The sequence below is a fragment of the Artemia sp. Qi Xiang Cuo genome, chromosome 11 (genome assembly GCF_049724085.1).
Source record: "Artemia sp. Qi Xiang Cuo chromosome 11, ASM4972408v1, whole genome shotgun sequence".
In the NCBI taxonomy this organism is placed as follows: Eukaryota; Metazoa; Arthropoda; class Branchiopoda; order Anostraca; family Artemiidae; genus Artemia; species Artemia sp. Qi Xiang Cuo.
The window spans coordinates 71,495,705-71,509,711 of record NC_142804.1 but is presented as its reverse complement, the minus strand read 5'-3'; the positions used below and the strand labels follow the sequence as shown (position 1 = coordinate 71,509,711).

At 35.0% G+C, this 14,007-nt stretch overlaps 1 protein-coding gene across 1 annotated transcript in view; it reads left to right on the top strand.

The window, feature by feature from the left end:
- Nucleotides 1–14,007, top strand: part of LOC148947306 (peroxidasin-like) — a 170,545-nt gene that overhangs the window by 123,201 nt on the left and 33,337 nt on the right. The window contains exon 14 of the mRNA XM_089096565.1: nucleotides 1,405–1,679. Coding sequence (XP_088952691.1) covers nucleotides 1,405–1,679 — 275 coding nt within the window. The remainder of the gene's footprint in view (nucleotides 1–1,404; nucleotides 1,680–14,007) is intronic.

Here is a 14,007-nt window from a genome sequence, read left to right as displayed (position 1 = left end):
TTGCCATGAAGGGGGCGCCGGACTTGCCAGCATTATTTATTGGTTATTGGGAAGTATAGCCTACAGGCATTTTCAGGAAGGATTTTTTTCTGGAGAGGGGGGGGGCTAGAGGAGGGGGTTACTCTGGAGAATCTTTCCGTGGAGGATTTTTCTTTGGGGTAAGGGACATTTCTATGAAGGGGGTGCCGGATTTCCAAGCATTATTTAAAAAACGATCAGAAATTAAATAAAAAAAAATAAGTTTTTTCCACTGAAAGTAAGAAGGAACATTAGAACTGAAAACGAAAAGAAATTATAACGTATGTGAGGGGGTTCTCCCCCAAGTCAATACCTCGCTCTTTACGCTACAGTTTTTTTAGTGCTTTCAAAAGAGCTATCTATTCTAATTAAACGGCCTTTGTGATTCAGGGGTTTGTGGATCCAAAGTTTTTTTTAACTTTTAACGTAAAGAGCGTGGTATTGACTAAGGGGAACCCCCTCATATACGTAATAACATATACGTAATAAAAAAAACAATAAAAAACAAGCGATACGGCTAAATAGTAATCGAAACTTTTAAAAACGGAATTTTGACGTCAATATATGTATGAAAAGAATGTGTTTATAATGCTGATTCTAAATATATAAATTTTATTAAGTTTAGTATTACTCATCAAAGGCTACGAGCCTGAGAAAATTTACTCGATTTTTTAAAAAGGGGGGAAACATCCCCTACAAGTGAAAGAATTTTAATGAAAATCACACCGTCACATTCAGTGTATCAGAAAACCTTATTAAATAGGTTTCAAGCTCATATCTGCAAAAATCTGCAACTTTGTATTTTTTGCCAGAAAAAAAATATACGAATATAGAAGTTAGTTACGTAAGTTAATTTGTAAAGACATCCATTTAGCAAAAGAAAAGTAAAATTTTTATGCAAATTTTGCTTACTTATTCAATGACGGTTAGCCAAAATAAAAGCTGCATTAACTAAAAAACGATCAGAAATTAAATAAAAAAACAACAAGTTTTTTAAACTGAAAGTAAGGAGCGACATTAAAACTTAAAACGAACAGAAATTATTCCGTATACGAAAGGGGCTGTCCCCTCCTCAATTCCTCGCTCTTTACGCTAAAGTTTGACTCTGTCTCACAGCTTTATTTTTTAAAACAATAAAAAACTTTAGCGTAAAGAGCGAGGCGTTGAGGAGGGGACAGCCCTTTCATATACGGAATAATTTCTGTTCGTTTTAAGTTTTAATGTCGCTCCTTACTTTCAGTTTAAAAAACTTGTTTTTTCTATTTAATATTTGGAAAGATCAAATGTTCTGAATAAGCTTGAATAAGCATTTCTATTGAAATCAATCTGAAGAACGAATAGAAATGGAAAATCTGGCCGTTGCTATGAAATATTTTAATTTTTTAGATCCTGCGAAAATAGCAATCCATGTTTTCCAATTGAAATTTCTCCAGACGATCCTCGCATTAAATCTTTAAGATGCATGGAATTTACTAGAAATAGTGCTGTTTGTGGCTCTGGGGAAACCTCGGCCGTCTACGCGAAATTGCTACCAAGAGAGCAGATAAATCAACTGACTTCATTCATAGATGGCTCTATGGTATACGGATCAACTGAGGAAGAATCCAAAGCTGTAAGGGATACATCATCTGACAGAGGTCTCCTCAGATCTGGACTAATAGGTATAACTGCTATGCTTATTTGCTCAATTTCATATTAACCCATACATCAAATACAGAATCAAAATCCTGCATTCAGTGAATGTCTGCTGACTAAACTAAAACATCCTCAAGAATGAAAGACTAACAGGTGTAATCTTGCGGAGAAAGTAACAGCGAAAGCTCTGACGTTGCATCTCTTTGAATGAACAACTACATCTCTGAAATAGATGATTAAACCAAGGATTAAACTGGATCACATTAGTGTCCAGTCACTGTTTAATTTTTAACTATATTTTTCTTACTTATAAACAACTGTCTCTATTATAAAATTATCAATACCCACACAACATTACCTAAACCCACACTTCTGTGAGATAAGGGAGAGTCGGTGTCCTCCCCCCCCCCCAAAAAAAAAAAATTCCCCCCATGGAAAATTGTCCCACGCACAAAATAAATCAGACACAGAGGAAGTGCAAAATGAGTACTTCAAAATGTCGATCAGATGTCTTTTGGGACCAAAAAGACTAGATATAAAAAAAAATATTCTAGGACTGGGCCTGCTTCGTCTCTAATCCCTTTCGACCTAAAAAATAACTAGAACTCCCAAGTTTCGATTGAATGAGCATCCTACAAAGTTTCTACGTGCACGAGGGGAAGGTTGGATAAGACGAGGGGGCATCCCCCCTCCTATAAGGAATAAATTCTGCTCGTTTTGGGGTTTATTATTACTCTTTAATTTCATAATAACGACCTAGACTAGAAATATTCCCGAAAATCAATTATCAGTTTATACCTCCATCCTCTTCCTTAGAACTAATTCTGAATTTATTTTAAGGCTCAATGAGAATTAGGAGTTGTTGGCATTAAAATGCACCCTTGAAGTATCTTCCCCCTCCCTAACTGCAAAACGATTAGAGAACCCTGCTGATGAGGTTTCAAGCTCTCAGCTACCAAAATTTAGAGTTTTGTGTTTTTTGGCCAAAGAATGATCACGGATGTGCGTTGTTCATTGTTTTTGTCAGTTTGTGGTAACGAACTGTAACTAAAAAGCGACCCGGCTGAATAGTAACCGAAACTCTGAAAAACGGAATTTACCCTGAAAAACGGAATATGTACCAATAGATATATCAGAAGAGTTGCCTTTTTATGCTGATTTCAAATATATAAATTTAATTAAGTTTAGTTTTACCTATCAAAAGTTACGAGCCTGAGAAAATTTTCCTAATTTTCGATAATGAGGGAAACAGCCCCTAAAAGTCAAGTGATCTTAATGAAAATCACAACATCAGATTAAACGCATCAGAGAACCCTATTATAGAGGTTTCAAGCTTCTATCTGCAAAAATGTGGAATTTTGTCTTTTTCGCCAGAAGAAAGGTCATGGATGCGTTTTTTTTTTTTGTTTTTTTTTTTGTTTTTTTTTTTCTTTTTACCAGGGGTGATCGTATCGACCCAGTGATCCTATAATATCGGAATAGGACTCATTTGAACGGTAATTAAAAGTACTAGTGCCTTTTTTAGGTGACCCAAACAATGGAGGGCAATTAGGCCCCCTCCCCCGCCCCTTTTTTGCCGCAACCGTCCGATCAATATTTTGAGATAGCCATTTTGTTCATCATATTTGTTCATCAGTATTGATTCAGAGTTCAGAGAGTTAAGAGCAATTCAATCGGATAAAATAAAGGATTAAATCTGGACAGCTTGCAGAACCAATTTTTTACCTGTGTGTGGCTTTGTGCCAAAATTGTGAATATCTTTTTCGAAAACAAGAAAAATAACTTATTGCTTTGTTACAATACTAGATCAATTAAGGACTACATGGACAAGATCCAAAGTGTGAAAATGGCAAACCGAACCTTAGAGGCCGAGAAAACTCAAAATACCCAGTTTTTGCGAGAAATAAATTTCAAATTGGATTTATTACCAGCGCTTTTGTAGAAAGTTAATGCAATTTCAGGACTTTCAGATAGCATTGCTGCCTTACAAGTACAGATGAATTACATTAGTACACAGCTATCTAGAAATGTTGAGACAAATGAAGAAATTAAAAAAGAGCTGGAAAATGTTAAATCAGACCTAGTAATCATATCTGAACAAGCCAACTAGCTCGAATCAGAGCAGAAAAGAACAAATTTGATTATTTATAATTATACTCCGCAACACCATGGTGGGTATACTGTGAAGCAAGAAATAATGGATTTATTAAACCGTGCTATGCCTTCTCTCAAAATAAGTCGATATGATGTACGTGACATTTTTAGATTGAAATCAGGGCCAGTAGTAGTGAAGCTAAACTCGGTCGAAATCAGAGACTATGTCTTAAGAAATAGTTCCTTATTGAGAAAGGGAGGTCTATCGGTGGCCCCAGATTACATAGCTAAACAAAGAGAAGTCCGTAAACACTTAAAGAAAATTATGAATCTTGCACAGAACGACGGCCGTGATGCATTGCTACGAGGTGACAAGCTGTTTATCCAAGGCCAACTATTCAGGTTCGATGGAAAGGCTGTGATTGAGGTTAATTGTAACTTGGCGCCAGTTAAAAATATTGGTCCACCCCCTAGTGCTAGACTCCCAAATTACCCTGCTGTTATCCCGATGGGGCTAGATAGTGATGCCAGTAATAGCGATGCCGAGACAGTGATACCATCAACAGCCTATTCTCAGGCAGTATCAGCAACTAAACGACCTGCTAGTGCTGTTATAAGCCCTAATGACCTACATCGACCAGGCACTCGTAACGTGGCACCCAGAGGAAACCATTCTCCAAGAAAAGGACTTAACAGAAGACCTCGCAGTGGTTTTTCCCATAATTTTGTTGATAATAGTCAGCGAGTGCTAACAGATCTTAATAGTCGCAGTCGTGAGTATTACCATTTTGCCTTTTCTTCGACAGAGGCCAGGAACGAGGATCTCCAAGAAATGGCTAGTGATATTAATGCACTGACAGAAAGCATAGACGCATAGGAAATAAAGAGCCAGTTATTGAATTTAGTGTCACGGAACGTATCATGACTATGTGACAAGTTGCCTTATATGTATGGAGATTTACTTCCGTCTGATGTGAATCAGTTTATAAAAAAATGGAATGTTCATTCTTCTTTATCACCTTTCCCACGGTATTTGGTCGGGAAGGTGGTGTGTGAACCAGCAAGAAAAAATATACATTATGGTGGTATTTTGGTGTTGATTAAATCATCAGCTATTGATGATTATGAAAGAGTTAATAGTAGATCTGAAAATTTACTTTGACTACGTATTTGTTTTAAATGTGGGAAGAGATTAATTTTGGGCGTTGTGTATATCCCTCCACAAAATAGTTCTTATAATCGAGAAAATACTTGGGAAATTTTAGATGATGAATTGTCGCTTATACAAGAAAGTTATAGTGATTTTGAGTGCGTTTTGATGGGGGATTTCAATGCTTATACCGGCGTTGAGGTTGAGGTTCCAGATGTATTAATCCCAGATTTAGGGGATTTGGTCCCAATTTGTTGTAGACTACCACGGAGTAATAAGGATGAAAAAAGAAAAAGAAATGTTTGGGGAAGAAAGCTCCTGGCGCTTTGCGGGGAACATTGTCTGATCATTGCGAATGGAAGGTTTGGAAATGATATGGGTCTGGGCGAGTTCACTTGCCTTTTGGGCCCAACTCCAAGTGTTGTAGATTATGTTCTGATTAATACGAAATTTGTGCCTCACTCGATTGATATTGATTTACTAGATTTAGTTGGATCCGATCATAGAGCTATTAAGCTTGAGCTGAAGACTGGAAAGCTTCAGGATGTCGTTCCTCGAGTTAGAAATTTATCTAATGGGGAGCTTAGATTAGAGGGCTTAGGAAAAAGAATTAGATATGATTTAAATGATAATGATTTTGAAAAAATTTAAAAGGGAGCTTATGAAGTTGCATGTAACAAATAAGTTGAAAGCGTTAGAAGAAGATGGAAAAGATCTACATGGTATAATTATGGAGTTAAATGAAATAATTTGCAGTTGTGTAGAATCGTGTAATCTGAATAAAAATGAAAATAAAAACGAGCGATATTTTGATTTGGAGTGTAAGTTAATTAAAGAAAATGTCAGATATTTATTTAATATTATAAAAGAATGTTATAAACCTTAAGATCAAATTTTAGTATTAGCCGAATATAAAGATAAAAGAAGAGATTACAAAAGTTTAATTAAAAGGAAAAAAAAAAGAGTGATATTAAGAAGAAACTGGATATTGCAAATTATTTTAGAAATAAAGATTTTAAGAAATTTTGGGGTTATATAAGGAATGATATTGGAAATGAAAAAGGAAAGACACAGGTGGCTCCAGACGCCAACTCATGGCCTGATTACCTAGAAAGCATGGAAGGTGATTGCGTAGAATTACAAGAGATAACACATAACATAGATATTGTTGTTTATCCTATGAAGGAACTTTATTATGATTGAGGAAATTAAGTGAATAAATATGAGTTCGAGATTACATTCAAGAATTTAAAAGGGGGTTCGGTTGTAGGTGTTGACAGTTTACCTATAATGCTATATAAGAATTTCCTTTCAATTTTCATGTCGACAATTTTTTTTATTTGTAATAATGTGTTAACTTCAGGACCATGGCCAAATGAGTGTTGTTTTTTTTGTTGTTTTTTTTTGGTGGTGGTTTTATTGGTTTTTTGTTTTTTCTTGTTTTTTTTTTTTTTTTTTTTTGTGTCTTTAGTGCTTAATACCCCTTTTTTTTATAAAGGCGAAATTTCAGCGTTTTTTTTTTTCTTTTTTTTTTCTTTTCTAGCCACGAGCCACAGTCTCGTTTTTTTTTTTTTTTTTTATAGATTTTTCTATTTTTTGGTTTTTTTGAGTGGAAGAGATCATTGCTTATGCCGCTTTTTAAGAGAGGTAACCCTAAGTTGCACATAAATTATCGTTTAATAGCGCTAATCCCTGCTTTAAGTAAGATAATGGAGAAAATACTAGATACAAGGATTTCTAAATGGTTATATAAAAATAATATAATACATGAAGAACAAGGAGGTTTCAGAACAGGGTACGGGACGGTAGATACAATATTTATTTTAAAGGCATTAATTGATAAATACGAAAAGGGAAAAACTTGTCTTTATGTGGGATTTCTGGACCTCCACAAGGCGTTCGACAGTGTCGACAGAGAGCTATTAAAGGATGCCCTGGTTAGAATTGGCCTCCCTCATTTGTTTGTGAGGTTGATAGTGAGTATGTATATTTGTGGGAGTAGAATCATGTTAGTTGGTAACAGGTTTTCTAGGTTTTTTAATATTAAGCTGGGTGTAAAACAAGGCAGCACTCTTTCTCCTAATTTGTTTGACATTTTTATAAATGATGTTGTTGATTATCTAGAGAATAGATGGGCTCCGAATGTTAGTCTAGGGACCCATAAACTATCACTACTATTATTTGCAGATGATATTGCCTTGGTGGCTAGCACACCGCAAGATCTGCATACGCTTTTGAGTCTTATAGATGATTATTTGCAGATGAAAAAACTAAGGCTGAATGTTGAAAAGAGTGAAGTTGTTATTTTTAAAAAAAGGAAAACAAGTGGCGAAGATAATTATAAATTTAAATTTAATAATGAGGAACTTGAAGCAAGTAAAAGAATAAAATATTTAGGATTTGTTTTATCGGAAAATTGAAGTTTAAAGAGTCACGTTGATGAATTAATTAATAGAGGTAAAGTGCCCATGTCTGCAATTTTTAGAAATCTGACGATAAGGGGAATTAAAAACCTAAAAATGCACAAAAGAATATTTAATACAAAAATTTTACCAGTATTAGAGTATGGAGTGGAGATTTGGGGCGGAGATGCGGCACAGAAGTTGGAGTCCCTCCAGCTCCGGTATTATAAAAGACTATTTGGATTACATCAGACAACTCATTCACAGGTTCTGAAAGGTGATATGGGCCTGTTTTCGTTAAAACTACGTAGGTCTATTTTGATGCTTAGATTTTGATTGAAGATCATTAGGTGCAATGAAGACAGACTAGTAGGTGCTGCTTATTATCAGATGTTGAGCTATGATTCGAAAAGGTCGTGGCCATCCCAAATTAGGTCATTACTAGAAAGTGTGGGAATGGCTTACTTATGGAATGACGGCCTTGGTTCCCCTGATCTACCAACAAATTTAGTAAGCCAGGTACGATTTATCTTAGAGGGTCAAGAAATTCAGTATTGGCAAGGGCTGGTTTTAAGTTCTGCTACATTGAATCATTATAATCAGGTTAAACCTAGTTTTGGAGAGGAAATTTATTTTAAATTTAATTTACCGGCTATAATTTTATGTAGATGGATTCAGCTTAGGGCGAATTGTCTTCCAATCCAGAGTAGACAAATGGTGTTCGACAGAGGGATAGTACATCCTGATGGTCGGTATGTGTGTCCTCTTTGTAGGGATGAGGACGAAGATTTGGACCATTTTCTCAGAAAGTGCCCGGTGCTCTCTGATTTAAGGGAAAATTACTTACATGGGATTGTTTTGCTGCTTCCAAATATCTTACAAAGTAGTAATCCAACCACAATATTTCGTATTGGTGCGTACATAGAGAAGGGATTAAAAAGAAGGCAATGTTTTTACAATTAATTATTATTAATTATATGTAATTAAAGTTATTTTTTTTTTTTTTGTATTTTACCAGAAGGTATTTTTCGCTATGTATTCATGTTAATGTGTGTTTGTAATTTGCTCTGTTGTAATTTTTCTATTTTCATATTTTTTGTGTGTATATGGCTCTTGGGCTTTTTGAAATACACGATCTATCTATCTATTTGAAAGGCCCAGTAACTATGCCTTTGGGTATAACATGACCTCCCACAGCCCCAGGGGAAAGGTCTTTAAGCTATAAATTTGCCCATTGTTTGCGCATAGTGTTTGTTATTCAGATGTATGCAAACATTTTATGGTGGGGAGAGGGAATATACTCCTGGGATTTTTTCCACGGCTGAATTTTCCACGGGGAGGGAATGTTCCAGGGATTTAACTTGTCAGGAAAATTATGCACAGGGAGAATTTGCCAAAATTCTTGTACAAAATTATTTCTATATGTCTTGCTTTCTCTTTTTCGTCTCAGTTTTACGCGCGGAGTGGTTAAAAGTAATTGTCTGGGATAAGTTTTCATCGGGATTGAATTGTCTAGATGATATTGCCGTGGCGAGGGGGTTTCTCCGTGGAGGTGAGACCAGATTTCTTGGCATTATTTAAGAACGATCAGAGATTAGGTAAAAAAAAAAAAGTTTTTTAAACTGAAAATAAGGAGTAAGATTAAAACTTAAAACGAAGAGAAATTATTACGTATATAAAGGGGGTAGCCCCCTCCTCAGCACCTCGCACTTTACGCTAAAGTTTGAATTTTGTCCCAATTCTTTAAGAATGACTCCTGAAGCACGAGGGCCGTTTAATTAGAACAATAAGACGTTTTTTTTAGAAGTACTAGAAACTTTAGCATAAAGAGCGAGGTGTTGAGGAGGGGACAATCCCCTTTATATACGTAACAATTTCTGTTCGTCTTAAGTTTTAATGTTGCTCCTTACTTTCAGTTGAAAAAAATTGTTTTTTTGAAATTTTATTTCCCCGAGGGATGATCATGTCGAAGCAAGAATCCTAGAAGATCTAGAGAGGGCTCATCCAAACAAAAATTAGAACTTATTGTGCTGTTTTCAGTGACCAAACTGATTGAAGGGCAACTAGCCGCCTTCCCACGCCCCTTTTTCTCCCACAGACATCCGCTTGAAATTTTGAGACATTCATTTGGTGCAGCATAATTCCAAAGTCAGGTCCAATATATATATATATATATATATATATATATATATATATATATATATATATATATATATATATATATATATATATATATATATATATATATATATATATATATATATATATATATATATATATATATATATATGTCTCTAGGGATGACGTGATCCCTACAGCCATTGTTTACACATAATTTTGTTACTGGGCAACATGTGGACTTTCTTTGCGGGAAAGTTTTCTGGGGGGATGAATTTCGACGGAGAGAATTTTCAGTTGGGAAGAAATTTTCTGGGAGGAATTTTTGAAGAAGGGAAGCGCTTCTCCTCACGAAGTATTTGTCTTAATTCTTCCATTATTTTTCGTCAACCTTATAAAAACGCCATTCTCGATTTTTTTTTCGTTTTTTATTCTTTTTTATTTAAACTATTGCTTGGTTATTTGGAATAAGGAGTTCTGTGCATTTTAAATATTCTTGATTCTGACTTAGATTGATCCCATGTTATTTATTTTATCTCTTGTTGTTTTTTCACACTGTTAGCTTTTTAATTCTTCCCATTTAAGCTTTTGTTTCCTTTCAATTTCCGCGCTGTCTTTATTTATCTTTTTATTTTTATCCATTTTGTTTTTATATTTGCTCAGAGAATGTGAACATGTTTCCTTGAGTTTTTGAAAATTTTTGCTTGAGAAAAATCCTTAAAATTCATTTTTTTTTTCTCAATGAGACTTTTTGATTTTTTAATTCTTCTAATTTGAGTTTTATTTCTTTTTACTTTCCACGCTGTCAGTTTTGTCTTGTTATTCTTATCAGGTTAGATTCGTTCGCATTTTTGCTCGAAAATGTGAACTGTTTGATGTGATGAACCATTATTTTTTTTCCAATTTTGTTACTCAAAAAGGGATATTTTTCATTAAAAAGGTAGACCTGGTTCTTTTGTTGCCCCTTAGGACATTTGATTTTATCGAAATTTCGAGGTACTTCTGGGGCTACTCAATTTTGTATATGGGGAAATTTTCATTTGGAGGGAGGAGAATTAATCGAGATTCCGGGGGAGAATTTTCCGCGGGGGGAATTTTCATGGGTAAAAATTTTTCGCGGGGGAATTTTACTGGGGGGGGGGTCCCGTTCACCGGGTAAAACACCTAGCATAGAGATAAAGTTCTATGGATCCTTTTGAAACACCCTCTCTTGGCCTGGATGTAGTTTCAACTAATATTTATTTCATTCGAATATATGGATAAAAAAGGGTAAATAATTTTCGTATAAACCCCTCGAACTCTATAGCTTGGATGCTGGACTTGCCAATTGCGGTCTCAAACAAATCCAGACACAATTCATATTTGAAGTTTAATGTCTGAAGTTATCAAAGCTCATACTTCGCCTTTTTCTGTCGTCTAATTTCTAATCTTGATTTATTTTTTATTCTTTGGCTTTTATTGTCTTCTTTCATAAGCAGTAAATTGAGATCTTTCTTGCGAATATTTAAACACGTAAAAATATTAGACACTGAATTTTATTGGGTATAAATTTACTTCTGCTTTCAAAACTAATAATAATCTTATTAAATACATTACAAAATACGGATGAATTTGTTTTCGGTAGTGACTATCGTAAATAGCTTCGAAACCACATTGTCTTTGCAGAATATATATAAAAAATTGAAAAACAACGTTATATTCTTATTGCTACAGGGAAAGAAAAAGCAAATAAAAATGTGAAATATTTTGGGACGTTTTCTGAGGTAAAAAAACGAAAATTTCTTTTAAAAGTTAATAAATAAAAAGCAAAACACAAAAACTCTAACTCACTATATATATATATATATATATATATATATATATATATATATATATATATATATATATATATATATATATATATATATATATATATATATATATATATATATATATATATATATATATATATATATATATATATATATATATATATATATATATATATATATATATATATATATATATATATATATATATATATATATATATATATACAAGGTTTGATGATGGGAGGTTAGGTTAGGTTTGGTTAGACGAGGTTAGGTTTGTTTAGGTTAGTTAAACTTATGTTTTTTAATCCATTCCTGATATTTAGAATCAAATTTTACCTAACCTAATCTAACTTAAACTACCCTAACCTGAACTATCATAACCTAACTTTAACTTTTACCATCATAGGATAGGTCAGAAGTCTAAGAAAGTTCGTTAAGAGCCTTAATTTTGGTTTATGCATATGACGTCATGTAGTATGTTAGTACATCATATAAGCATTTCTTATGACTTCATATTAGCATTTTCTTATATGATGTAATCCATAGCATAAATAAGATTGTTGAGTTTCCAACGCATTAGTTGTTTGCATAATTTAATGCCTGGTAGAAGGCCTAAAAAACAAAAAAATTTAGTCACAGTTACTATAAATAATGATTCTTTGGAACCAACACCTGAACTATCAACGGTGATAAGATGTGAAAATCGACAACCAGGAACATCAATTGCGACAATACCAATTTACTTACTTAGACTTAGTTCCTCCAACACCGTCTGGCGCATAAGGCAACAACGGTGCCTCTCGTCGACGAACTCTGAAGAGCTTGAGACCACAGATCTTCCAAAGATGTCCTCGCCAAAGTAGCTTCTTTCTCTAGGGATCGGCCAAGCGTCGGTCTCTTGTCATCCACGTCTTCTAATGCCGGGGGGGGGCAACGCCAAACATCATGGGGGAGCGTACCATCACCCATACGGACCATATGACCCCAATATCGCCATCTACTAACTAGGATTTTTTCAAGTATTAACGGTTGTTCCGTCCTTTCACGTATGGTGGCTTTCGTAATTCCTTCCGACCAGTGGATTCCCAGGATGCGCTGAAGACAGTTATTTTCGAAACTTTTTATTCGTTTCTCAAGCTGTTTCGTCAGTGTTCATGTCTCACATCCATAAGTCAGAGAGGACATTGCTATTTAGAAGTCGGAGTTTGAGCTTCAGAGAGTACGCAGCATTTTTCCAAATTGTTCTTAATTTGGTAAAAGCATTGCCTGCACGCGCAATTCGTGTAGTAGTTTCACGCTCGAAACTTCCGTCAGATTTGATGAGGCTTCCCAGATACTTAAATTCTGTAACCTCATCTAGCTCATCTAAACCAACATTCAGTGGCCAGGCCGGGGTTGTATTTACGTTGTTACGCATTACCTTCGTCTTTTGAGTACTAATGGACAATCCAACTCGCCCAGTTTTGTTCGAGAGCTCTGTGATGTTCTGCTGCAGGTCTACTCTTAGATGAGAGAGGAGCGCAGCTTCATCAGCAAAATCAACGTCAAAGACACTACGCCTCTCATTCATGTGTATCCCTCCAACAAAATGACAAGACCGCAGTAAATAGTCAATGAGAATCGTGAAGAACACAAGAGAGAGGATACAAACTTGTCATACACCAGAATTGATCTGAAACCATTCCGTCTGGTCTCCATCGTTGGTTCGTATATCGGCTAGCTGGTCATTGTATAAAGCAACAATAATACTAATAATCTATTTTTGGAGTCCATAATATCGTAGTATTCTCCATAATTCAGAGTTCGGAGTTTTTATTCATCAATAACTGCAAAATGGAAATATAATACCGTTATTCCCCTCGAAAGGATCCATGGCCAGGGATTCCCTATGTACTGAGTCGAACGCCTTTAAGAAATCAATAAACGCTATTAATATTTCAGTTTGCCGCTCGTTCGTTTCTTCAATTAGAATTCTTAGGCTGAATATTAGATCAGCATAAGATCTACCTGACCGAAAACCGTGTTGCTCATCGCTCAGGATCTCGTCAATTATCGACTGAATACGATTCAGGAGTATTTGACAGAGAACTTTACTTCCTGAGGACTGTAGGGTTATACCTCGCCAATTGTTGCAATCCACGGTACGACCTTTCTTAAAAAGTTTTATAATGACTCCTTTCTTCAAATCAGTTGGGACACTCTTGGTTTCCCAAATTTGGTTTAAAATTTCGCAGAGAGGCTTCGTCAAGGCCAAGGGGCAATATTTCAATAATCCAGGCTGTACGCCATCAGTTCCATCAGCTTTGCTGTTTTTCAGGTTGCGTAATATGGTTTTCACTTCCAGTAGGCTAATGGGTTCAACGTTGATTCCAAGATCGAAGAGTGGAACACCGGGCGGAGGCTCCATGGAATTTACAGGGGGAGGAAAATTTAGTACTTCGTTGAAGTATTCTCTCCATCTGCTATCAAATTCAAATTCATTTAATTCAAAAACAAGACATAGCTCTCGTGGGCAAAGCCCAAATATGATTTCTCTTAGTCATAATTAGCAAAATAAAGTTGTCTGATAAAACTTTGTCAGGATAAATAAACTAAAGGATAAAAACACTTGAGATTGAGAATAAAACTGTCTGATAAAACTTTGTCAGTACAAAATAAACTAAACAATAAAAACACTATAGATCATTGTAATATTTCACAAAGCTTGGCACAAAGCTTTTACTGTAGCGCATGGTGTTACAGTGGACTGGGGTTAGTTTCGGAACCTTCTCAGCCA